Source organism: Lissotriton helveticus, chromosome 9 (assembly GCF_964261635.1).
Source record: "Lissotriton helveticus chromosome 9, aLisHel1.1, whole genome shotgun sequence".
Classification (NCBI taxonomy): Eukaryota; Metazoa; Chordata; class Amphibia; order Caudata; family Salamandridae; genus Lissotriton; species Lissotriton helveticus.
The window spans coordinates 1,209,138,818-1,209,163,200 of NC_136070.1; the positions used below are offsets into that span (position 1 = coordinate 1,209,138,818).

General features: G+C 42.0%; 2 protein-coding genes across 3 annotated transcripts in view; one reads left to right on the forward strand and one right to left on the reverse strand.

The window, feature by feature from the left end:
* Positions 1-24,383, forward strand: part of LOC144782352 (protein SSUH2 homolog) — a 274,648-nt gene that overhangs the window by 194,264 nt on the left and 56,001 nt on the right. The gene's annotated exons all lie outside the window — the stretch shown is intronic.
* The window catches only part of LOC144782353 (protein SSUH2 homolog), a 124,979-nt gene that overhangs the window by 1,163 nt on the left and 99,433 nt on the right, over positions 1-24,383 (reverse strand). The window contains exons 9-12 of the mRNA XM_078661671.1: positions 23,303-23,382; positions 18,935-19,027; positions 8,617-8,722; positions 6,957-7,064 (exon numbers count right to left, since the gene is read on the reverse strand). Of these exons, the coding sequence (XP_078517797.1) occupies positions 6,957-7,064; positions 8,617-8,722; positions 18,935-19,027; positions 23,303-23,382 (387 nt within the window). The remainder of the gene's footprint in view (positions 1-6,956; positions 7,065-8,616; positions 8,723-18,934; positions 19,028-23,302; positions 23,383-24,383) is intronic.

The following is a 24,383-nucleotide window of genomic DNA, read 5'->3' on the forward strand; positions in this document are numbered from 1 at the left end:
TTCTTGCCAGTTGCAAGTTGCTTTACTTGGTCCTACTACAGTACCTACTATTGAGAATAGGGGTAATTCTAAATATGACACAGTAAACCCATTCTCAAAGTTAGTAGGTACACTTCCATCTCTTCACATCTGGTGCGGTGGCTTCCTATTGCCAAGCTTGGCACAAATAAATGGCTGCCGTTCTGCCAGAGACGTATACATCTTATAGACCCTGCGTTAACACATCACAGGGTCATTAAATCCAACCCATGCAAATCCTTTGTTCCTCAAATCCAAATTGCTGGTGGCCACTTCTGTACATTGTTCCTGCCTGGGAGGAAGCTTCGCCTCGTTCAACACTGCTAAAGCATATAACATGCTGAAGTCTACTTAGCCTTCGTTAAAAAATATATGTATTATTTGCAAAAACCTCAGAACCTGGAGATTCTCTGCCATTGTAGATTAAACTAATCTCATTTCTTTCATATTACGCTTTATTCTTTCGATCCATTCTTTTTTTTATGGTATTGTTTCTCCTTTTTTGTAGCCAGAAGCAGAATATCCTATCTCAGGGCAACAACTGTGCTTTAAATGTATTATGTTACCTTCAACCAGAGACACATACCCCTCTTTCACAGGCATGCACAGCTAGCCCTACTTCTTAGATACACACTGGACATCCTCCTATACATACATGCAGCTGGACAGTCCGGCACAGGCATCTGGTCTGCATTACAGTCAGAGGCTCCTCAGCCAAACGCTCAAGCAGTAACTGACCACTACTTTACCCTGTGGCTCCCATTTCTGAATATCAGCACCTTCTCTGCAAAGGAGTGACAGACCCCTGGGCAGAAAAAAGACACAAACTGTGCTTGGTCCACATGCCGTACACACACCCATCATGCATGCAAAGTGTATTTCTTTAGAGAAGTGTTTCTCAAACTGTAGGTCGCCGGCAGATTTTTGGTGAGTTGTGAAAGTCCAAGCAATAAATAAAGATGGCTTTAAATTCTGTATTTATCTTGTCACATTTGCTGTGCTTCAAAGACAGCGGTCAAATGTCTGGCTAAGTATTCTGACAAATTGCTGTTTATTTTTAGATTTGGGGACAGTGAAAACCTTTCAAATTTACAAACATTAAATGTACAATATACTTACTTAAAGAGGCTTGCAGCCAGCTCTCTTCATCCATTGGTCTGTTGTTGAGTCATTCACAGTTTGCTTCCGCCCACTACAGCATACATCAAGGGACAGTGGGTCAGCTTACTTCAGCCACTGGCTAACTTCGCTTTGAGTGACTTCATTTTGCTCTTTCACAAGGAGCACAACCAATCACAAGGTAGTTCCGTTCAGTGCAAGCACTTTTGTTTATATTGAATGATTCCACTCGTATTGCTTTTGTGTTTAGAGTCAGGGTCAGACAGGGACAAAAAATAGGCCTGGGCACTAAAATAAAAGTGGCCTCCCATTAGCAAACCAGATAACTAAATAAAGTGGCCCACATTTGCAATTCAGTACTGTTTTGAACTTGTAATGATACCTGTATGGGAAATTGCATTCATTTGTGTTTGCTGCAAGCAATGCCTGTGGTAATATCAGGGAAATCAGCAGTAATAAAACGACCCACCTGGCCACAAAACAGACCGTCAAACTGCATAAAACCCAGCATACACACAGATCTTTCAGACCAGCCCATTAGGCATTGCCTGATTACCCTATTGGCCAGTCCGAGACACCTTTTAGAGCCTGACTTGATAGCAGGGCGCTTTCTACCAGATCTTCACAGCACAGGACACATTCCAGTTTTGTCAGTTACTGCCTCCTGCTAATAATGTTGTAAATTCCTTTCAGAGTTGCCTTTTTTATCTGATTGCTGCTATATCAGAGCATACCAGAATGTGTCCATTTGAATCTATCCATACTAATATTATAAAGAGAGAGCCCAAACCATTGAGGCGGGTAATCTCAGTAACCACAGCACCAATCACAACACCCAATACAGCGTTGGAAAGGGCAGTTGCAGCAGAAGGACATAGGCTATGCAGACGGCCACCATATTTTTCTTTTTTTTTTAAGAGTTTTATATAGCGCGAACTTGACTCGAACTGAATCAGGTATCAGAGGGCTTTACATAGCACCAGTTACGTTACATGAGGACACACATTCATTTTTGTTAGGCACGGGGAGATTAAGTGATTTGCCCAGAATCACAGGATGTTTGGCGTCGTTACCAAGACTCGAACCCAGATCCCCAGGTCCGAGGTCGAGCGCCTTAGCCGTTAGGCCAACTCCTCTATACACTTAAAAGGTAAAAGAACCGTGCCAGCAAAGTAGTCCCTTGTGGGCGTGTCTGCGTTGTGCTGTGGGCGTGGGCTGTGGGCGTGACTAACGCTGGGGGCGTGTGGTACGGCCATCACATATGTGGGCTGTGGGCGTGTGCTGGGGGCGTGACAAATGCTGGGGGCATGTGTCCGCCCTTCATGCCATGTGAGTCGTACATACAATCGCCAATTACGTTGCTGCGCAGCCTCAAGGGGCACGGTGAGGGTGTAACACGCTGGGGGCGTGAGAAATGCTGGGGGCGTGTATCGGCATTCATGCCATGTGAACGCAATTGCGGCGCATCAAGGAGCACGCTGGGGGCGTGAGAAACGCTGGGGGCGTGTGCTACGTTTCGCCCTTCATGCCATGTGGGGCGTACATTAATCAGACGATCGTCTGCTGTGGCCGTGTGCTGGGGGCGTGACAAAAGCGTTCACCTGGAGGCCTGGTAAGTAACGTTACTGCAGCCTCTCCTGCGCGCTGTTACTGAACTCTCTCATTCAATTAAATTACACGCGCCTGCTACCATCAACCAGGGCTCTAGCCGGGCTCAGGCGGCGGATCAGTACACTAATTACACGCGCCTGATAACAGCAACCAGGGCTGCAGCTGGGTCTCAAGTGGGAGGACACGCGCCTGCTAACATCAAACAGGCCTGCATCTGGGCCTCAAGCGGGGGAACACGCAAATGAGCGTGTCTGCGGGGACAATTACTGCAGCCTCTCCTACTCGCTGTCACTCAACTCTCTCATTAAACGGATTTACCCGCGGCTGATAACTCTCTCATTCAACGAAATTACACGCGCCTGCTAATATCAACCAGGGCTGTAGCCGGGCTCAGGCGGCGGATCACTACACCAATTACACGCGCCTGCTAACATCAACCAGGGCTGCAGCTGGACCTTCTCCGTCCCTATTCTAATGAAACAAAAAATGTTGTCTACCATGAGATTTTAAAATAAATTTCCCTTGCCAAATACACACATTCTATTTCATACCCGGACAACGTCGGGACGGGCTGCTAGTTATTTATAAAACAGTTCTCTATTTAGAATGCACACAATGAAATGCATTTATAACTGCACTCCTGTATGTATTGTCCATGAGGACTATATTTCTACTTCTTAACCAATTTAGGCTGCATGTCTTTGTAGTTTGCTCTCGGCCAGGAAAATCATCATACAGGCAGCAGTCACTTGGCAGTTAGAATGTCTTATATCTAGGGGTCACCAAATGGAGACTTCAGAAATTACAGAGAGTTCAAAATGCTGAGGCTCGCTTAGTGCTAAATCTCCCAAGTCGTGCTCCTGCAGGGCCAGCTTTGGCCACTTTGCATTGGTTGCCATTTACAGAGAGAATTATATTTAAAGCAATTGGCTTTTGCAATAGAATCTTTAAAGATAAGGGTCCACGTTATCTGACCTTTCTGGTGACCAAACACCATTCCTGTCAGAGTCTTCAATCTTCTGGCACAATTCTAGCAGTAATCCCACGGGTGAAAAAAGTCTAGAGGGGCGGTCACTCCTTTGCTTTTGTAGCTGTAAAAGCCTGGAATTCACTGCCCCTCTATCTAAGGATGGAACCGTTGGAAGTGCTGTACCGAAAGAGGCTCAACACCTGGTTATTTCCCACTGTTTTAGCAGTGGCCTTATCATCAGTTCTCTGTTTTTCTGTCTTCTAATAGGGTTGATGTTTTAGATGTGATATTTCTCCCCGAGCTCTTCATCTACTAGGACGGAGACACGTCATAAGGGGCAGCCATGCGCTTTATAAATGTGCTTATTATTAGTATTATTATTATGTCATTACCAGGACATGCCACACAATAAAGGCACATGTCCTAACATGTCCTAACTTTTACCTATGCAGCACCCGGCCCCTAGGGCTACCAAAGGACTACCTTATGGGTGACCTATTTGAGGTAAAATGGGAGTTTCAGGCTTGGCAAGTAACCTTACATGCCAAATCACTGTGGCAAAAACTGTACACTCCTGCCCCGTAGTGGCAGGTTTGAGCCATGCTTGAAATGTGACTTCTGCCAGTGCGCAAGCAGCGCTGCAGACCCACCAGTAGCATGTAATTTACAGACTCTGGGTATATGGGATACCAATGCACAAGGGAATTACAGGTAAATTAAATATGCTAAACAGGTGTAAACCAATCATACCGTGTTTAAAGGAGAGAGCACATACACTTTAGCACTAATTAGCAGTGGTAAAATGCGCAGTCCTAAAGCCAACAAAAACAGGTCAGAAATAAAACAGGAGGAAGGCAAAAAGTTTGGCGATAACCCTGCCAAAAGGGCCAGGTCCAACAGGAGGATTCATTCTCCCAGCAAGATAGTTGCAAGATCAGTGCCAAGGGCTGATTCACTCTCCCAGCAAAACAGTGGGCACCATCACGGGCATGGGAGGATTCAGTCTCCCAGCAATGCAGTGTGTACCATCAGTGTCAAGGGAGGATTCACTCTCCCAACAAGACAGTGAGTAAGTAAGTAATTTATTATGCATGATTAATTAAAACAGTTGCATTCAAAACATTACAGGCTGATATCAAAAAGAATAGCATTAGATAAAACAGTTAAAAAATAGATACAAGAATATAGAGACGTATAATTAGTCCAATTATAATAGCACTGCTGACTCAGGTTTGCAGGCCTGTTTGAAGTTATTAATAAACTGCATATTTTTAAACTGACAGAGTGGTCCAGTTCAGTATCTACTGTAGTCTTTAGTATATCTCTACTGAGAACAGCTAGTGTTTTCCAGTCTCAGTGCTATCAGATCAAAGAATTTTGTTAGGCGACAGTTTAGCTGCACTAGGGAGGGATTAAAACAGCATCACTGCCTGCCTGCAGGACCTTACTCCATGCAGCTTAAATAGTGGTTTTAACAGACTTCTCCGTATGTCATCTAACTTCTTGCATATACATATAATATGAATCAAAGTCTCAGTGTCATTCGGAAGACAGTGGGAACAATCATTGTCAAGGGACGATTCACTCTTTTTTGATAGGGACTGTATGCACCATTTTGCTGTCTCCCATGTGGGCTGAACTATAATCATTTTATCCTTACAATGACGGCATGCACTGTCCCAATGCTCATGTCCTGACCCCCTGGTGCGAGTTAACCAAGTACCACTGCATGTCCTAACATTGTGGGCCGCTTCCGGACTGTTTACATATTTCCCCACAAAGGTATTCCCATATGCGCTTAACTGAAGTGCCCATCAGATGCTTCACTTTGGAGCACACAAGCAATTTTAGTGGGTCTTCACCATTAAGACCTGCTGAGTGAGTACAGTTGTGTTGCCTTCACCCTGATTTCGACCTCAATTCGTCAAGGTTCCTTCCAACCAGTTTATACCCAGATTATTCTCAGGTTCCTATTGGCAAAATGGGGTTGCTGTTGTAGGCTTTAAAGCCACCTGTGTTAAGCATCCATCTTAGAAAGTTATTTTTCCAGGACTTCTTTATCATTACATCTATGGAAACTGTTGTCTTTGTTCTGTCTGGCAAACCTCAGCTGAACTAACTGTTGGGCAAACTCTCCTGCCCAAGGGGCCAGCCAGCACCATCTCATTCAGAGATCTTGAGGCCTCAACTTTTTCCTCATGCATCAAGGATTGTCAGTCTTTAGTTTTAGATGACAAATACTGAAATGCCTCTTAACTACTTAATAATATATCATATAAAACACCAAAACCTCGGCTCCTGGGTTTCACTCCCTTCCTAACTATACTCAGTGGGCTACCTCCACATTCAGCAAGCTTCTAGAGGCCACTGTCTCTACTGCCCTGTTATTCATACCCCCACATTATCTGTGCACTTCACTTACTAGCACTTCTGCATTTGATTGAGAATGTCAGAAATGATCTCTGACTACCATTTTAACCACAACCATCCCCCTGTGAATTGTCTGTTCTGCATCGCTGTGCTAAAAAAATCCATGTCCTGCACCATTATTGCCTGAATAGTGGAGTGATGACAACCCTGTTCAGATCTCTTGGGTCATCTCCTCTACTGCAGATGTGTCCATTAAATACTCATTCCCTACATGAGTCTGCACACCACCACACAAGATACCAACTATCCGCGGTCAGGAACTCTACTTCTCAAATGTCTTACCAGTACCATTTCTGGACATGTGCTGTAGAGCTCCCCTACTTCTACAGTGTCCTCCAAACAAGCACAAGAGCAGAGGAGATAGAAGCTATCCAGGCCATTGGACGTGGCCTCTGAATTAGCCTTCTGCTGGAAATCAGCAACATCCCATCTATGTTGACAACTGTCAAGGAAGCTGGTATACTGTCTTGCTCATGGTATGTGACACTAGATGCCTATGAAATCATCTGATGTTCATGTGTTTCATATATATAGCATTCTGCTCAACAGGGAGAGATCAGATAAATGCAGCTCATGCTGCATATCAAGAACATATGAATACCTAAGAAAACTACTTGGAAGCCCCTAATCTCAGCTCAAATGCAAACAAGCCACCTGTCTAAAGAGTACCTTGACTCAGTTAAACTAACTGTAGACGCATGTCAGATGGCACCATCCTCCCTCACTAGGTATCCATGTGTGGCAGCACCTCTGTTTTCGTGGTGGGTCACCCAAACGTGTCACACCAACATAACCTGTTGTGTCTCACCTGTCTTACAATGCGGGATGCTGAAGCAAACTGGGCCTGATGTTGCTGAATAGCAATCTGGGAAGCCTGATTAATGGAAGCATCAGGGAATGTCATCAGCGGATAAACCTAGGAAAGGAAAAGCAATCATGGGTTAACTGGGCACCAGTTATGATCACGTCCGTTACTTATGAAGCTGCAGAGTCATCGTTTTAAACACAAACCTAACATCATGCAACACTCCTGAGCTTAAGTTTGCAATTCTGATACTAAGGGCAAAGTTAAGAATACTTTTGAGTTCATTAATTGTTTAAAAATGTTATCCAACCAATGGTGCCAAAATATATAACAACACTTGCATAGTCATCTATTTGGAACGTACTAAATATGAAGGTGAAAAACATTCTTTATCTTAAAGCCCTTCCAGTCCTCCAGCAGATTTTTAGCAGGTCTATATAATGGATGCAAATTTGTGCTTTAGCAACACCAATGAAAGGTCCATTGAAGTGGCAACCACAAGTGACAACACTGGCTCAAAAGGGACACACCCAGCACTGGTGACATTAGCTCTGCCTTATTTTGTGTGATTCATGGATGCTACAATGGAAAGAGAGCAGAGCCAAAAAATAAAATTAGAATAATCTTGTTACAAGGAAACCACTGGTGATGCAATATTGCAGTTAGGCGAAAATGAGTGCTAAGATTGAGTTTTAAATGCAGTGTTGCAGGGTATGTTGTGGTTGGTCGTGTGAGGCAGAGAAACAGAATAGTCTGTACCCTAGAGGAGCGTGGGGTGCATGTGAGGCTCATGGTGCATTGGCATTGACGAGCTCTGTGGAGGTGTTGCAGTAATTCAGAGTGAGGTGTAAATGCATGCTAATATTGAGTTGTGCATGCAGTGCTGCAGGAGTGTAGTGGGGCTAGTCAAGTGTGTTAGAGTAACAGAGTAGACTGTACACCAGGAGTGTGGTTGCATGTGAGACCCCTGGTGCATTGGCATGGATGAGTTGTGTGCAGGTGCTGCAGTACTACAGAGTGAGGTTTGAATGCATGCTAAGATTGAGTTTTGAATGCAATGCTGCCAGGTTAAGTTGTGGTTGGTCAAGTGAAGCAGAGTAACAGAATAGACAGTATACCAGAAGAGTGTGGGTGCATTTCAGGCTCCTGGTGCATTGGCATGGACGAGTTGTGTGCAGGTGTTGCAGTAGTACATAGTAAGGTGTAAATGTGTGCTAAGATTGAGTTGTGTATGCAGTGCTGCATGGGTGTAGCGGGGTTATTCAAGTGAGTTAGCGGAATAGAATAAGCTGTATACTGGGAGAATCCGGGTGCATGTCAGGCCTCTGGTCCATTGGCATGCATGAGTTGTGTGCAGGTGATGCAGTACTACAGAGTGAGGTGTACATGCATGCTAAGACTGAGTGGGCCATGAAATGCTGCAGGGTGGTGATGGGGCTAGTCAAGTGAGTTACAGGGACAGAATAGGACGTGTACTGGAGGAATGTGGTACATGTCAGGTTTCTGGTGCATTGACAGGACTGTGTTAGCAGCTGATGGTGCAGTTGGGTGGACTCACATGTAGAAGCATCAACAGGGTAAAAGGTACTTGAGCATTGTACTCACTAATTATATTTAAATTTCAAAATAAATATTCAAAAGAAAATCATGGATTATGAGTTACCATAAATTGTTCATCAGTAAAGAGCTGCTTGCCAGTGACCTCCGCGAAGAGCTCAGTGGGAAACCCTGAGTTCTTGTCAGATAAATATTCATGGATATTATTCTTCCTGTCAGGTAGGAAAAGAAACATTATTGTATCATAAAGTGAACCAACACCAAAGACTTCGAATGCAGTTCCCATTACCTGCTCTATCCCTAGCACATCCTGTTTTTGTAATTTGTTTTCAACCGGGCTCTGTACAACATACTCTCTCATGTACAACATCAACAGGACCCCATGCAACATATTCTAAGCACAATATCTACAGGATCATGCACAAAATACATTTACATGGATGTATGACTGTACAACGCGTACCGTTACAACGCGAACCTTTGCGATGCAGGTTTAACAACGCAAGTCGTTACAACGACTTGCGTTGTGGGGCGCTGGATAGTGAATAGTTTAATTTACTATTCCAACTCCAGTCCCCGTGGATAGTAGGGAAGGTGTTGGATAGTAAATTAAACTATTACCTATCCTAGAGCGCCCTCCAGCGAAAGTCGTTGTAATGACTTTTGTAGTTAAACCTGGGTCGTAACGGTACTTCGTTGTAAAAGTTCCGTTGTAAAGGACGCTCCCCCATTTACATGTACAACATCAAGAGGACCCAGCACATCCTACTATTGTATGTACAACATTGACCGAAGCCCGCACAACATACTCGTCCATGTACATTATCAACAAGACCCCACATAACATCCTTTTCTATGCACAACATCAACAGGATCTCGACAGGACCCGGCAAACCATACCCTTCCCCGCACAAAACCAACAGTACCCCACACAATCTACAATCTACTCTTCCATGTAAAAGATCAACAGGACCCCACACAACATACTATCCCATAACAACATCAACAGGACCCAGGCAGGAGCCCTCACAACATACATTTCCATGTATATCAACAGGACCTCACACAACATACTATTCAAAATACAACATGAACAGGACCTCGCACAGCATACTATCCTATGTGCAACATCAACATGACCCTGCGCAACATACTCTTCCATATAGAACTGATGGTTAACAGCCACCTCCTTCAAAGACAAATGTTATCACTAAAGCATTCTACTGCTCCATGGCTGGTCTGAGCTTTTCAAATGCCACCCAATGTAATTTAATTAATAAATTGAAACTTTAGCATCTGTTTTAATTTAGTGAAGAGAAGACACAAGGATAATTGTGTTCAACTTTCATGTGCTTTGTAGAATTTGTGTAACTATCTCGTGGATGAAGATTTTTATGATGCAAAAAAAATACCACATTCAGGCTAAACACAAAAAAGCTGCACCCACGTGTTGATTCTTGTGTGCTCTGGTCATGCCCAGTGTGGAAGGCTGGAATAAGCAAAGGGTGAGCACGATGCAGAAGGTCCCATCTAGTTGCAGCCTTCCACAAGCATGTGCATCAGCAGTCCTTCTGCACATCAGTCCTGCTGTTAAGGTCTGGCCTTATGAATAACGACTGAAATATTCAGATGTCAAACAATATATTGAATATTGTCAAAGTGATGCTGCAATGAAGTGACAGTTTTTTCAAGTACCAGGAGATAGGGTTTAGCTTCTACATAATAGGATTCCTAAGGCAGCTGCTGTGTATACTGGTGTCCCAGAAATAGAAAACAACATTAAAGTGTTACTTTAGACACTTGTTTGTTTAGAATGAGGTACACCCAAAAAGCAAAAAAACATTTCAAAGAAATCATAAAGAGAAAATGTGGCTTTTATAGCCAAACAAAATGTGTGTCGCTCTCAATGTCTTCATATCATGCATGATATGTTCAGCCGGCTGCAGATTGTAGCCAAGCAATGTTGCATTTGTGTAGTTTCAATTTTACTGCTAAGTATAGGATTAAATGTCCCAGCATTCCACACAATGCTGGCGAGTAACTCAGGAGTAGCAGAATGGATACTCCTGAGTTACTTGCATTTGTCTGGGCAGTGTCTTCCTAAGGATTTTGGGAGGCCCAGGCAACAATATTTTGGGGGCCTCTGTATGAAACAAACCTGAATGTTATCACCCATTTCAAAGCCCATGATGCCGAAGAATACAAAACTATTTATGTTACATTTGAACAAGGTCATGCAAAAGCAGTTGGAATATATCATGCGTGAGACTCCAAAAACCTTAGGATGACACTGGTTTTGTGAGACAAAGTTAGTGGTAACGGTATGTGGAAGGTGAGTGATTTAGATAGAGAAGTAGAATGAACAAAGGTCAAATAGAAAGAAAGTATAGTTTCTCAGGGGACTCCTTGGAAGGTGGCCGCCCTGTGCAATTGCACACTTTGACCATGCCCTAAAACGTCTCTGAATCTAGGTTTCGAATTTCGATATGTATGGATCTATGTATTACCACTATACATAGCCCAATGTCTGTTATCTGTATACACGGTACTAGTAAAAAACAAATCAATTTTAAATATGGCATCTTGTAACATCATTTTCCTTATACCTACAAATGGATCACTCAAATGCATGCAATAGAAAGTTTTTATATTAGAACTGTGTTCATAGGAAATACACAAATGGCATTTTCTGTATTCAAGAATGAGACGAGTAGCTTATTCTATCATAATGTTTATGTTCTAGAACAGTAGCACGTATGCACCACTAGGGTAAAGTGTTATGCAGTAATATAGCAAGAATCCAATAGGATTTTAGAAACGAGGTACATCACATTTTGCACCTACAGTTTAAGAGTGCATCATGCAACTTTACCTCTGGGTGCAATCATGGCACAGCAATATTGTGGAATGCAGACTGCTTTACTCTCAATATGAGTGCCTGGATACATTTTCTGAACAAATCAACCATCTTAAAATGGTGTATTTTACTAAGGATTACATCAGGATTTCACATAAAATGAAATGTGAACAGGTGGAGAAGTGTGGCTCAATGGTTAGAGTGGCAGACCCTGATGCAGAAGTCTGGCCTGGGACCAGGGTTCAATTCCTGCCTCGGCGGGTCTTGGGCTCAATTTCCCTGGACCTGATAATTCTCACCTCAGTGCCTATTCTAATCATGGGTCCCACTCTGCAACTCTGGGCAATAGCTTGCTTAATCTCCACAACGACCCAACAGCACTGGGATGCCTGGCTTCACCTTGGATGTGCCCAGGAGTGGACCTTTCACAGGGAAAATCCAGGAAGGGTTCCACAGCGGTATGAGTACAGCGCCAGAGAACCAAATGGAAGATCTCAGATATGTTTTTTATAAAGATGAGGCTTTTAACGATAATGATGTTTTAATAGCTCTTAATGCTGTGGCTGGAGGTCGAGCGCCAGGACCAGATGGTGTCCCCGCTGATGTTTTTCTTCATGATAAGACACGACAGGGTAGATATATTCTGTTGATGGCAAATGCAACGGCCCAGGGTGCCCCGATCCCGGTCTCCTGGAAAGGTGCAGTGATAATTCCAGTATACAAAAAGGGTGATAAAACTCAACCAGGAAATTACAGACCGATCAGTTTGATAGACACGATTCAAAAGGTAGTTGGGAGGATGACCCTGAATAAAATTTTAGACTGGATCGAGGAGAGCAGTATATTGTCCCCCTTCCAAGCAGGCTTTCGCAAATACATTAGTACGATCGATCAAGACTTCCGTTTTATCCTTCTTTATTAGAAGACTGTGATACTGGGCAAAGGCAGCCTTTATGCTGCCTTTGTTGACTTACGCGCAGCTTTTGACCTTGTTCACCGTTCCCAATTATGGGTGACACTGCGGGAACTAGGTCTTTCAGAATAGATTTTAACTTTGGTTATGAGGCTGCACGAAGCAAATTATGCTAAAATCCAATGGGGTGGGCAGGGCAGGGTCACCACCCAATTCCCGGTGGAACGTGGTGTGCGGCAAGGCTGTGCCATGGCCCCAACATTATTTTCTTTGTATATTAATAGAATAGTAGACCGCTTGTTGCTAGTAAACACAGATGCCCCTTCTTTAGCTGGTTTAAAAATTCCGATTTTAATGTTTGCGGATGACACATTAATTATATCCAAAACTCCTAGTGGCCGCCAGCGTTCTTTAGTAATTTTTGAAGAGTTTTGTGAAGCTCGAGGCCTGGAAGTTAATGTGGCAAAAACAAAATGTATGGCTTTTAATCAGCATCGAAGTTTTAAAGGGAAAGTTTTTATGAATGGTCAACCACTCAAAATGGTCAAAGCTATTACCTATTTGGGCATCCACCTAGAAAAGGATCGCAAGTGGGATCAGCACATAGATATAGCTGCTCTGAAACACCGGCAATATACAGGAGCTTTAAACTTGGAGCACAAGAAGTTGTTAACTAGACCAATTAGGTCTGCTCTCCAAGTTTACGAATCAAAAGCTGTTAGCTCCGCGCTTCATGGCGCTAAATTATGGGGGTTTGAGAAAGTTGTTCCACTAACCCTCTCTGAAAATAAGTTCCTTCGTAGTATTACTAGTCTCCCACAGAGTACCCCCCTAAAGCCGCTTAGATATGATTTGGGTAGGAAGGCCATTGCAGATGTCGCCAAGCTGCGTCCTATTTTATATTGGCGCAGGTTGTGGACGACGCCTGAACTTTCATCATATGCCGCAGGGTTTCTTGATGTTATAAAATCTGATGGTTACCATACAATTAGCTGGCTAAGGGATGTTAGAAATAGCCTGGTTGCCATGGGTATGCAAATGTTGTGGGAAAACCCAGTAGAAGCCTCAATTCCATCTAAAAATATCTTAAAGGAGAAATACTGTGAACAGACTGCTTATAATGTTTGGAGCAGCACTGATTCATCTACCATGGCGGGGATTTTTCTAGAGACAAAATGTATTCCCAGGCTCGAATCCTATTGGGATATTATCACCAAGCCTAGGGATAGGAAGCTCTATTTTCAGCTTAGGGCAGGATCATTACCCCTGGTGGACTGATGCAAGTAATATTAACTGCCGGCTTGTGGGAGACACAAGGAAACAGTTGCCCATCTACTCTTTGCCTGCCCTGTATATGCTACCCCTAGGCGAGTTTGGCTTACCCCAATGTACAAATTACTGGGCACAAATAGAAGTGCTGAAGCAGAAAGGCTTATACGCACCAGTACTCTGCCATTTATTTCAATAGCGCTAGCCAAAATACTTAGGGTGGGTGTGGGTGTTAAGGCAGAATTCAAATTTGGGGTAATCTCCTGTCAATAGCAATTCTAATTTATTTAGTTTGACCATGAAGTATGATTGACTAACTAGAATTTGTTTTTATCTGATCTTATTGTTATTGAAAACGAGTTTAACTAATTGTTACTAGCTGAAATGAATTTCTATTTCTTCCATTTGCTCATATTGTAAATTTTTAAATCTAATTCTTTTAATATGTACATTTTAATTATCTTAGTTTTTAAATCCTGTATGTAACAAAGATGTTTGTCTTCTGCTTTTTGAGTATATCTCGAAAAAAGCTATTTTGGATTGGATTGGTAAAGTCTTTCTTGGTATTCATTTGTTAATGTAGACAAGTACGAGGACCATTTGCATCTGTGTAAGAAAGGATGTGAATATCCTTCTCTCAAGACTTACAACCAGGCTTTCACAGGGCCCTTACTGTGTCCCTTCACCAAAGTAGAAAACTTGTACTCCTGTTCCCACTAGATCCAGTTGATCTTCAGACATGCACTTCGGAAAAAGACACACTTTACTCCAGTGTATACAAGTATTAGCCACAGGCCCTTTTCTGCACTATTTAGAGACATGCACTATATGTCAGTAATTGTTCTAGGTTCACATATATTAAAGTTTGAATCCCTTTTCAAGGTTTACCACTTAGAAAGGTAATGAATAGGCACTTCGGATAAAGACACGCTTCTGGGAATGCTCAAGGCAATTTACTCTAGTGTATAGAAGTATTTGCAACAGGCTCTTGTCTACACTATTTAGAGATGTGATATATGTCAGTCATTTTTCTGGGTTCACCTATATTAAAGTTTCAACCCCATCTAAATGTTTACAACGTAGTAAAGTATTGAATATGTAATAATTAGTGCAATGAAAAGGTTTTTTTCACCCAAGTAAAGTTATGTTTAAACACAAATTTTAAAAAATCTGTTAAATTGTTGTCAAAATGTTAAGGTCCACATGTATTTCCCATGTACCAAAACACCCAGACAATTCATTTTTACAGATGTTCCAATGGTCATGTGTATCAAGGTGCTAGTATGGGTATTTATATTTTCAGGTTTAGAATAGTAGTCTATGTTTTCTTCTCATAAATTGTACTTCATCAAACTGAGTCACTGGTCTTGTGTGCTTTTTTTGTATGTTCGGTCTTTTGCTGGACATTTATCAGGATAAAAATAAGTCATGCAAAACAGGTAGCCTTGCACACTAGCAATTGCTCAACGTGTCTGCTGCAGGACATGACGCCGCTTTTTAGGAACACATGCATTTAAGTGTCTGAATTGTTGTGTAAACTAGAGCTCTTGCCTAGTTCTACAAGGTTTGGATTTCCCATCCACGGGTACTTGAACTTTGATCAGTGTACCAATGTTTGAGTGTTAAAGTCCGGGTTATTGTAGCCTCACACAACCTCATGTGACATACTTGTCAATGTGGTGTCTGTGCTTTCTGAGTTTCTAACAGTCCCGTAAAGGGGCTAGGGACATAGTGGTAATTCAAAACCAACTTAATTTTTTAGAATGCCACACTAAAGTACTGCACTAAGCAAAGACACTTTGGACCAGAAGTACAAACATCAGGAATACCGATTTCCTAATTGCGATTATCTCTGAATCGGAATTAGGAAATCAGCATTCCTAATGTATGAAACTCAATGAGTGTTATTTAGGGATTCCTTGTGTGTCACAAATTGATATTAATGAGGTATGTCGCAGTTTGAGAGCCATTACAGCCATCACAGGGATGCTTACCAGCTGAGGTCAGCAGACCACCATGTCTGTGTGTGCTTTTTAATAAAGCAATCTTTTTTTGTAAATGCAGCCTGTTTTCCCTGGGACCACTGCCTGGTCTTAAAAAATATTTATATTTACATTCTTGCATTAATCCAATCTATCCCCTACTTCTTTTTTTTGTGTGGCCGTTGAATAATCTCTGGTTGGCTATTTTACACTCTTAGTAAAAAGCAATTGTTTTTGTGTGATATCCGTTCCCAATTCTGCACATACACTCAAGAACTACTTAATGTGTAAATGTGGTTTCATTCCTGTGTACATGTGTAAGGTTGCTACATTTTCTCCAGTAAAATTATTCAGAGAGCTAATCACTCCTGTAGGATTAACAATTTGTTTTTCTAAGCAATATAAAAACCAAGTTACTGTTGCACAGTTAAAAGGCATTCAATTTACATATGAATGAACGGCTAAATTGGTTTGATGGGATTTGAAAAGTAACCCTGAATTTGCAGCTGTGCCCTAATAAAAAATGTGCCCTAGCAATGGATTAACCTGTGGACTAAGCAGTGTGCCTTGAAGGGACAGTGTCTAGCTATCAATAAGAAGTAAAGAGGCTGGATGACTTGTGTGATATGACCAAGCTGGCAAACATGTAGGATGTGTCTTGCTGGCCCATACTGGAATATTCAGAGTAGTAGGTGTGAGGTTTCCTGGTAGTTTTTTGCATCGTCTGGGTGAGACATGACAAGGACAATGGAGGCTGGATAATCTACAGAAATATTAAAGAAAGATGCATAAAGAGTTTGTATGAGAAATCATGTTTTGTGACCGGGTTCACTTGGAGAACAAGTAAAAGGCTGAAGTCCTTGATTACAGTGAGGGCCCAATTTACAAAGGTAAGCGTAGACCTGAAGTCTAACTGTAGACCTGAAGTCTAAGGGCCCAATTCACAATGGTAAACTTAGGTCCGAAGTCTAAGTTTACCTTGTGAATTGGGCCCTTGACCTGAAGTCTCAGTTTAGACCTGAAGTCTCAGTTTAGACCTGAAGTCTCAGTTTAGACCTGAAGTCTAACTTTAGATCTGAAGTCTAAGTTCCAATGCACAAAGGTAACCTTAGACCTGAAAGGCGGATTCCAGAGAGATTGCCTTATGGGTGATTCGTGATCTGTTGTCTCATGACATAAAGGAAGGGTAGCCAATATGTTCTTTTCAGCAAAAATGTGAGTGTGACAAGGGAAAACTGTAATGATGACTCCAACGTGATTCTGTGTTGGGCAGAGATTACAAACATGAGTAATAGCAATAAATCTCCACGCCAGTTACTGGAATACAGGTATGGTCTCCAGGGCAAAATAGCATCTCAATGGAATGCAGACGTTTGTCAAAATTATTTGAGGGTTCAGTAATAAAAAATTAAAGGACCCTGAAAGGTCTAACTAAAAGAGATTTTTAAGGTTCTTCAAACTGAATGCAAAAAGAGACTTCAGGGATGGTTATCCAGGTAATTTGTAACACATTCATATCGAGTACTGGTATTTTAGCCAATAGCTCACTACCTTGTTTCCCATTAAAAGTATAGGATGAAGGAAAAGAAAGGTAAACATTTTTTAGTATCTGTAAATTTTACTCGCTTTGGTAGTTGTAGTATAACAATAGGAATGCAAAATGCTAGTGGGGGCAGAGTAGGGTGTGTTAATGAAATGACATGGGACACCTTTCTTCAGGCTCATAATGTTAATTATTGCTGCTGACTTTAGGGTTTGATGGGAGACTTACAAAATGTGGTCACTGGCTTTTTTGCAATTGAGTAATATCATAAGTTTTCTTGTTCACAGGGGAGAGTTGGTGTTTATGACTTACAAAGATTTTTGTCCATCAATAGCAAGCACTATTTAGTGTTGATGTTGAAACACTCAGTTTTTGGCTTTTAGTCAAATGTGCGTTAAAATGCACCATTTGCCACATCTACATATCTTAAATGAATGAAGGAGCCTCCTTGGTATTGATCACACACCAACCATAATGAGTTATGCCAGCTCTTTGATCTACCAAAAAAGGCCGGGTGACCTGGATTAGACCAAGATATCAGGGTAGGTGAAGAGGCAAGTTTGGAATGCTTTCCAAAAAGCAGAGTATGAAGAAATAACCAGAACAGAAGTGAGGAAGGTTTTCCAAAATTTAGGCGGAAGATATCCAAATGAACGCCTTCCACTCTGTCACACCTGATTAAGGCAACAATGAAAAATAAGGTATTGCCATTCCTTTAGGGTTGAATCCATAAACTTCACTTTAAAGTTATTCCTAATCATATCCAGTTTTTGACTTGTTTTCTCCATTGTACAATGAAATCTACTATTTGCCATAATCCATCTAAGTATTTCCTGCAAGGATCAAAAGAATTATGTGTAAAGTTGTATTTAAATCTCTCAATATCTTTCCATTGACAGTGGTTCATCACCTTTGAATATGTTCCATTTATGAGTGCCATTGCCAAAAATTCCTTGGGGTGAATCTCTAAAGCCCATTCACATGTACCTTTACATTTGTCCACTTTTGGTCAGTTACGGGTAAATGGGCATTATATGCATATCAGGACACTACTGTCCCCTAATATTCCTTAAGGCGAGTGCCAGACCACTTGTAAAGAGTAGTTTAAATTCTAGTTTCAATCTACAAGCATTACAATGTTTCTCACAGCTTTGACCCAGAAATCTTTCACTGGAAAATAACATCATAGTCCAAAAACTCAAAAATCGTGCAGTGTAATATAAAATCACACATAATAAACTGCATTTTTAACACAGAACCCTACCTTCATTTTTATGATTGTTGGTTAGAGAGATGGAGGGAGGGAGAATTGTATCACCAGCCTCTAATTTTTGTTAAGCTCTGCCAAAGTCAGACAAATACCATCTCTGTGAGGACCATCACCCTACAGAGAATGATCTTCATAGTGGTTTGGTCCATAGTATAACCTATCTCAGTATCAATGCACACATAGATTTAGAATAGTAAAAGCACACTCCATTGGAGTCAATAACAGGTCTTGATATTTAAAAAAGGGGAGAGAGAGATGTAGAGAGAGATGTAGAGAGAGTGTGTGTGTGTGTGTGTGTGTGTGTGTGTGTGTGTGTGTGTGTGCGTCTTTTTTTTATTGCATGGAAGGGTGACATGTGAAAGCATAATAGTGAAAATCTTAATTAAATAATTCTTCAAAAATAAAATAGTGCATCTTGCTAGGAAGTGAAGACATGGAGCAAGTCCGATTATGGTAACATCACCTGTGGCCCAAAACGTATGGTGCTCAAGTATTCGCCTTTTTGCATATTTTGAATAGAAAGCTGGTATACACCTGACGGACAAAATGTAACAATCCCCACCCCATCCCAATAAATGGGCCATGCGTACCATGTAACCTTCATCTCGATGAAGCATAGCAGCTGCCTCCTTCCATTGCAGACAGTACAGGCCGTGCGGCCCTGACCATGGCAAGTAGAACAACTGCAAAACAAGGAAAACACAGAAGCTCCTTTAAGTGCAAAACTCCATCAAAAATATAATCTCCACACATATCATCCCACCTCTTCCAACCTCAGTGACATTAGCACACATTCCAAACTTTTATTTTCATCTCCAAACTCTGTCCATGCTAGTCGTCAAAGTTCGAGGAGGTACCAAATGGCAAATTTACTATGAATGGTGTTGCACCGACCTACTTAAATGCACTTAGCTGGAAAGCCCCCTTGATCAGCCCTATTAAACCTCATGAGTTCTTCCATCTTTTCAACAGGGAGATTGCACAATACAGTCTAAATTCTACAATCTATTTTTGAAGTCAATCCTGTTTAAGGTCTGGTTTATTTCTCTGTTTGCTAAACATGTTTTTTTGACCTTTTTATACAGATGGTAACAAGTTATATTTTCAAACAGGACTGTAATCTGTTTGTTAATATAACCATTTGCTTATTACCTGTACTTTCCTATTTCAGAGTTAAATAATACAACATGTTACCTTCTGGCTCCTTTAAAGTCCTCAGTCAAGGAGCATAGCACAGGCTGAAGAAAGAAAATGACTGCTGGAAATTATACACCAACCAGGTGTGAATCATGACCCCTGTCAGATATTCCCCAGCCACAACCCTTGATGCTGCAGGGGATCAAGTCAGTCTGAAAAGCTTAGTTTCCAGAAATCTCTTGTAGAAGAGGTGGCTTCATTCATCCTCCAGATTTGGGCTCAGGGCGTTCCACAGTTGCAACCCCGAATGTACAGCTCTCTTATTCGGTGCTTTTACTGCTTAAAAGCACATTCACCAATGAGCTTTTAAGCAATAGAAGTGAGATGAGCTCATAGCATGAGTGCAGTGCCCGTTTTTGAAGGTAGCCAGCATTATTGTTTTACATGCATGAATCTACCCAGATGGACTAGGCAAGGTCTGTACAAGGACTGTGAAAGATGCCTCAAAAACAGAACTAATAGCCTCTTGAAGGTGGAGATGAAAGGTGTGATGACTTAGGGCATGGGTCAATACTAGATGTCAACCCCTAACCAATAAATCAAATAAATTTAAGAGTACAAGAGAATAAACTGACTGTATTTACCAGTGCATAACATATTACTAGGACTTGTCAGATGAACTGGTTGAGCACTGTAACCGATTAGACAGTTTCCTATATTGAGATAAGTAGTGATGCGAGTAGACTGGTCTCCATGTTGGACAAATGACTTGGCATAAAACAGTACTGACAGAAGTGGGATTGGTCAATACAGAAGTGGGATTGGTCAAAACTACAACAATTAATCATGTTCAGTTGTGTATGATTAATTATGGTAGTGAAATTGCTTGGTCTTTAGTGTGTTCAGCAATAACCTCTGCAACCAGGTTAGCTGGTTGTAAGCATTGTCCTTGTAAGAAATTGGGTTACTGGTTAAGGGGGATGGAGGGAGAGGGAGGCACCAACTACAATTCTTCTCAGGGTGAAGTCACAGCAGATCCTAAATTAACCTGTGCTCAAACTTTGGGTAGCATGGCACAGAGCACTCAGGCTTACCTTAGAGGCAATGTGTAAATTATTTGTGCAATACTTCAAACAGTAACACAGTGAAGACACACCACGAAAGGAGCCCACAACTGAGTTAGATAAATAGAGGAATTTTTAAGAAGTAAAACAACAGAAATCAAATTAGTAGAACCAGAGATATTGAATTTGAAAGTTTTTAGTGAAAATAGTGCCAAAAGGCGTAAAGCGGCAACTGTGGATATCTGGTCGTGCCGGACCAGTACAAAGTCACAAGTTCAGACCGACTGCACACAGAGCATGTTCCGACCATATGGACCCAGTTCGGCCTGCTGAAGAAAAGCACCTTAAATTCTGATTTGCGGCTTTACGTGGATCCACACCGAAGATGCAAAGCGCAGTCGTAGCGATGTACTGGTTCTGAAGATCCCATTGACGGGCTTGTGATGCTGTTGAAGAGCAGTGAGGCCGCGATGTGTAGTCTGGTGTCCACGTGCAGGTGCAAGGTTCTTGGAAGCCTGTCAGAGCCCTGAGGCTTCAGATCAGGAGTCAAGTCAACTAGCCCTTGGAGTCACTCTGGGTTCTGAATTGAAGAGCTGCAGGTCCAGCCCTTCTCCCCCTGGCAGGAGGTCAGTAGGCAGCAGTCCTTCAGCAGTACAGCAGTCCTTTGCCCAGAAAGAGTATCCACAGGTCCAGAAGTGAATTGATGTGGTGATATCTATAGTCCAGTACTTATACCCAGTTGTGCCTTTGAAGTGGGGGAGAAGCTTTGAAGTGTGGAAGAGGTTTCCCTCCGAAGTCTCCTGCCACCCTGCCTTCTCTGCCCTGGCTCTAGACTCACAAAAGGGGGAATGCAGCCCTTTGTGTGGAGACAGGACACAGCTTATTCAGGTGCAAGAGGGGCTATGCCTCCTTGCTTACATCCATCCAGTGATAACCCATACATGCATACTTAAGTTCCCTATTGTATGTGGCTGTCTAGAAAGAATACACAAAGCCCAACTGTCAGATACACCCAGTCATGTGACCAGAGACAGGCTACAGACACTAAATGGGAAAGGCAATAAAATGCCAACTTTCTAAAAGTGGAATTTTCAGACTTGCAATTTAAAATCTGACACCACCGTAATTTAGGATTTTAAATTGAAATTACAAATATAAAATGTAATGAGGCAATGCTATGTTATTCTACTGGAGTGATAAGACTGGCAAGAGGTTTATTTTGCCAGGTTGAAATGGCAGTTTAAACTGCACACACAGGTCCTGCAATGGCCGGCCTGACCCCTGTTTAAAGGGCTACTTAAGTGGGTGGCACAATCAATGCTGAAGGCCCACTAGTAGCATTTAATTTACAGGCCCTGAGTACATGTAGTACACTCTATTAGGGACATATAAGTAAATTAAATATGCAAATTGGGGATTAGCCAATATTACCATGTTGTAAGGCATTAGTACATTGACTTTAGCACTGGTTAGCAGTGGCAAAATACTCAGAGCCCTAAGGCCAGGAAGAACATCAGTAGAAATGGAGGGGGAAGGCAAAAAGTCTGGGGGAAGGCCATCCTAAGGCTGACAGGTCTAACATTCCTGTTTTGGCTGCTTGTTTACGCATTGCAGTAGGATATTAATATGTATCTTGAAGGGGCACACTTAAATAAATCAACCACTAATGGGAGATCTTTTTGTGGAATGGCCCAAGCATGTCAAATTTCTCTCCAACCAATGTCAGACATGGACCCTTCCTGCCAATATTCATCAAGCGATATGATCGACATTGCTTTCCATATTTTTAAGATTGCAATTGAATTGCATGACGCAATGTCCAATGCATCATTACATGCTTTGACGTGATGTGACAATGCAACACATGTTATGTCACTCAAATTGGTGGCCAACTTAAAACTATAGAAACCAATGTTTTGTTGTTTTCTATACTTCTAACTTAGCAGTGGAGTTTTGGGAAGGAGGGTGATAAGCGACAACCGGAGAATCATGTAGACTGCCATCTGTTCTACTGTAGAGAAGCAGTAAGGGAAAGAAGAAGAATCTGGGATATTTATTTTATTTATTAGTTTATAAAGTAGAGTGCACATGCATGCTCTAAAAACAAAGCCATGCACTCCCATCAAGTGCTAAACCACTAAAGAAAGCTCTCGGAGCTGCATTACAGCCTGCATGGAGAAGAAGCCCATGCTCCCATTCCCTGGTTGAGCGTCCAACCAGGACGCTCAAAACCAATCACAACGCTGCATTGCAGCATTTTGATTGGTCAGGAGAGCCTGGGTGCCTAACCAATCACAATGCTGCATTGCAGCATTGTGGTTGGTCAGTGGGGCTTGGCTGTGCTTCTGTCCGAGACGGAGAAGAGCAGGAGCGGAGACGTGGGACATGGCACAATGGTACATTTATTTATTTATGATTTAAAAAATATAAATATGCACGACCCCCAACCCCCACTCAACCCGCGACCTGCCTGCCCCTCCACCTGCAAGCCATGCCTGCCACCGCTGATCACAAGCAAGGTTAAAATAGATATGTTCCAGGGAGGTACAAACATAGAATTGGGAGGAAAACAAACAATAAGAAACAACTGAGACTGATGAGAAAGCCACCTTATCATATGCAAGGGTACACTCTGTGGAATATTGTGGAGCTGTCTGTAGCAAGACTGTAAAAATAGAAAAGGTGGCAACAATATGTACGAGGGTATATCACAAAAAATATGACAATAATGTAGTTTGGTTGTCCGTAGGTGCTTACCTTGCATTGCCAATACCATGGCACTGGAAACAAGGCTCACTCCTTAGATATCTAGACCCATTGCACACCATGCACAAAACCTGTGCAAAACACAAACACATGAGTTAAACCTAATCATTCCTGATGCTGCAGCAGTTTTTTTCTTCCCTCAAAGCTTTTGAATTGAAACTATCTTGCTTTTGATCGGAACAATAACATCACATTCCCTTGTCAACCACTAAACGAGCTGTGCTAGCTTCTGCAAGGATCTCTACCACTACAGTGAATACTCGGAGACGATTTTCATTCATTATTTTGCAAACTCTGGTTCCTGTACGCCCTGTTATTTTTGCATCATCCAAAAGGCGCCCATTAGGAGCCTGCCAGAGGCTTTTACTGGTCAAAGCAGGAGTATCAAGAGAGGAGGAATGAAGATAAAGACCTAGTAGCAAAGTAGAAAACACAGTGCAATAGAAGACCTTTTAAGTGTGTCAACTTTTAGCATTTCACAAGAAAAAAATATGAAATTATATTAATGTATTTATTTATTTATTTGCAGTTTTACGTAATATGGACCATACCCACGGAGCAGCAGAGTCTTTTGCAGATCGTAATTGATACAACTTACAGTTTATCCAACTTTGCATCAATAGACACACTTTTTGAACTGTACAGAAATAAACTCTAGGCCAGAAAGAATGCAAAACGACATAGAGTACAATAGTGCAAGAGAGTAATCCACTGTGCTAGCGGATGCACTATAGGTTCTATAAAGCCAATAGCCATGGCGATTAAATCTTGCTTTTCGGCTGAGTGGAAGGCTCAGTATCTTCCTATGTGTGAAAGCGCCTCTTTTAAGGTAAAGGTAAGCCATCAATTTACCTTTAGTGGCATGCTTATCTATCGTCCACCTGGGAACGACACCGCCTTCAAGGCCGCCCTTGTAGATGTGGTTAGCTCGCTGGTTCCTAGTTGTGCTAACTTTAACATAGTAGGAGACTTAAACATACATCTTGATCTGACGTCATCTCTACCCATCAGCTCCTTGCTAGCGGATCTTGAAGCGATGCAATTTAACCAACTAGTCACCTCCCCCACCCAT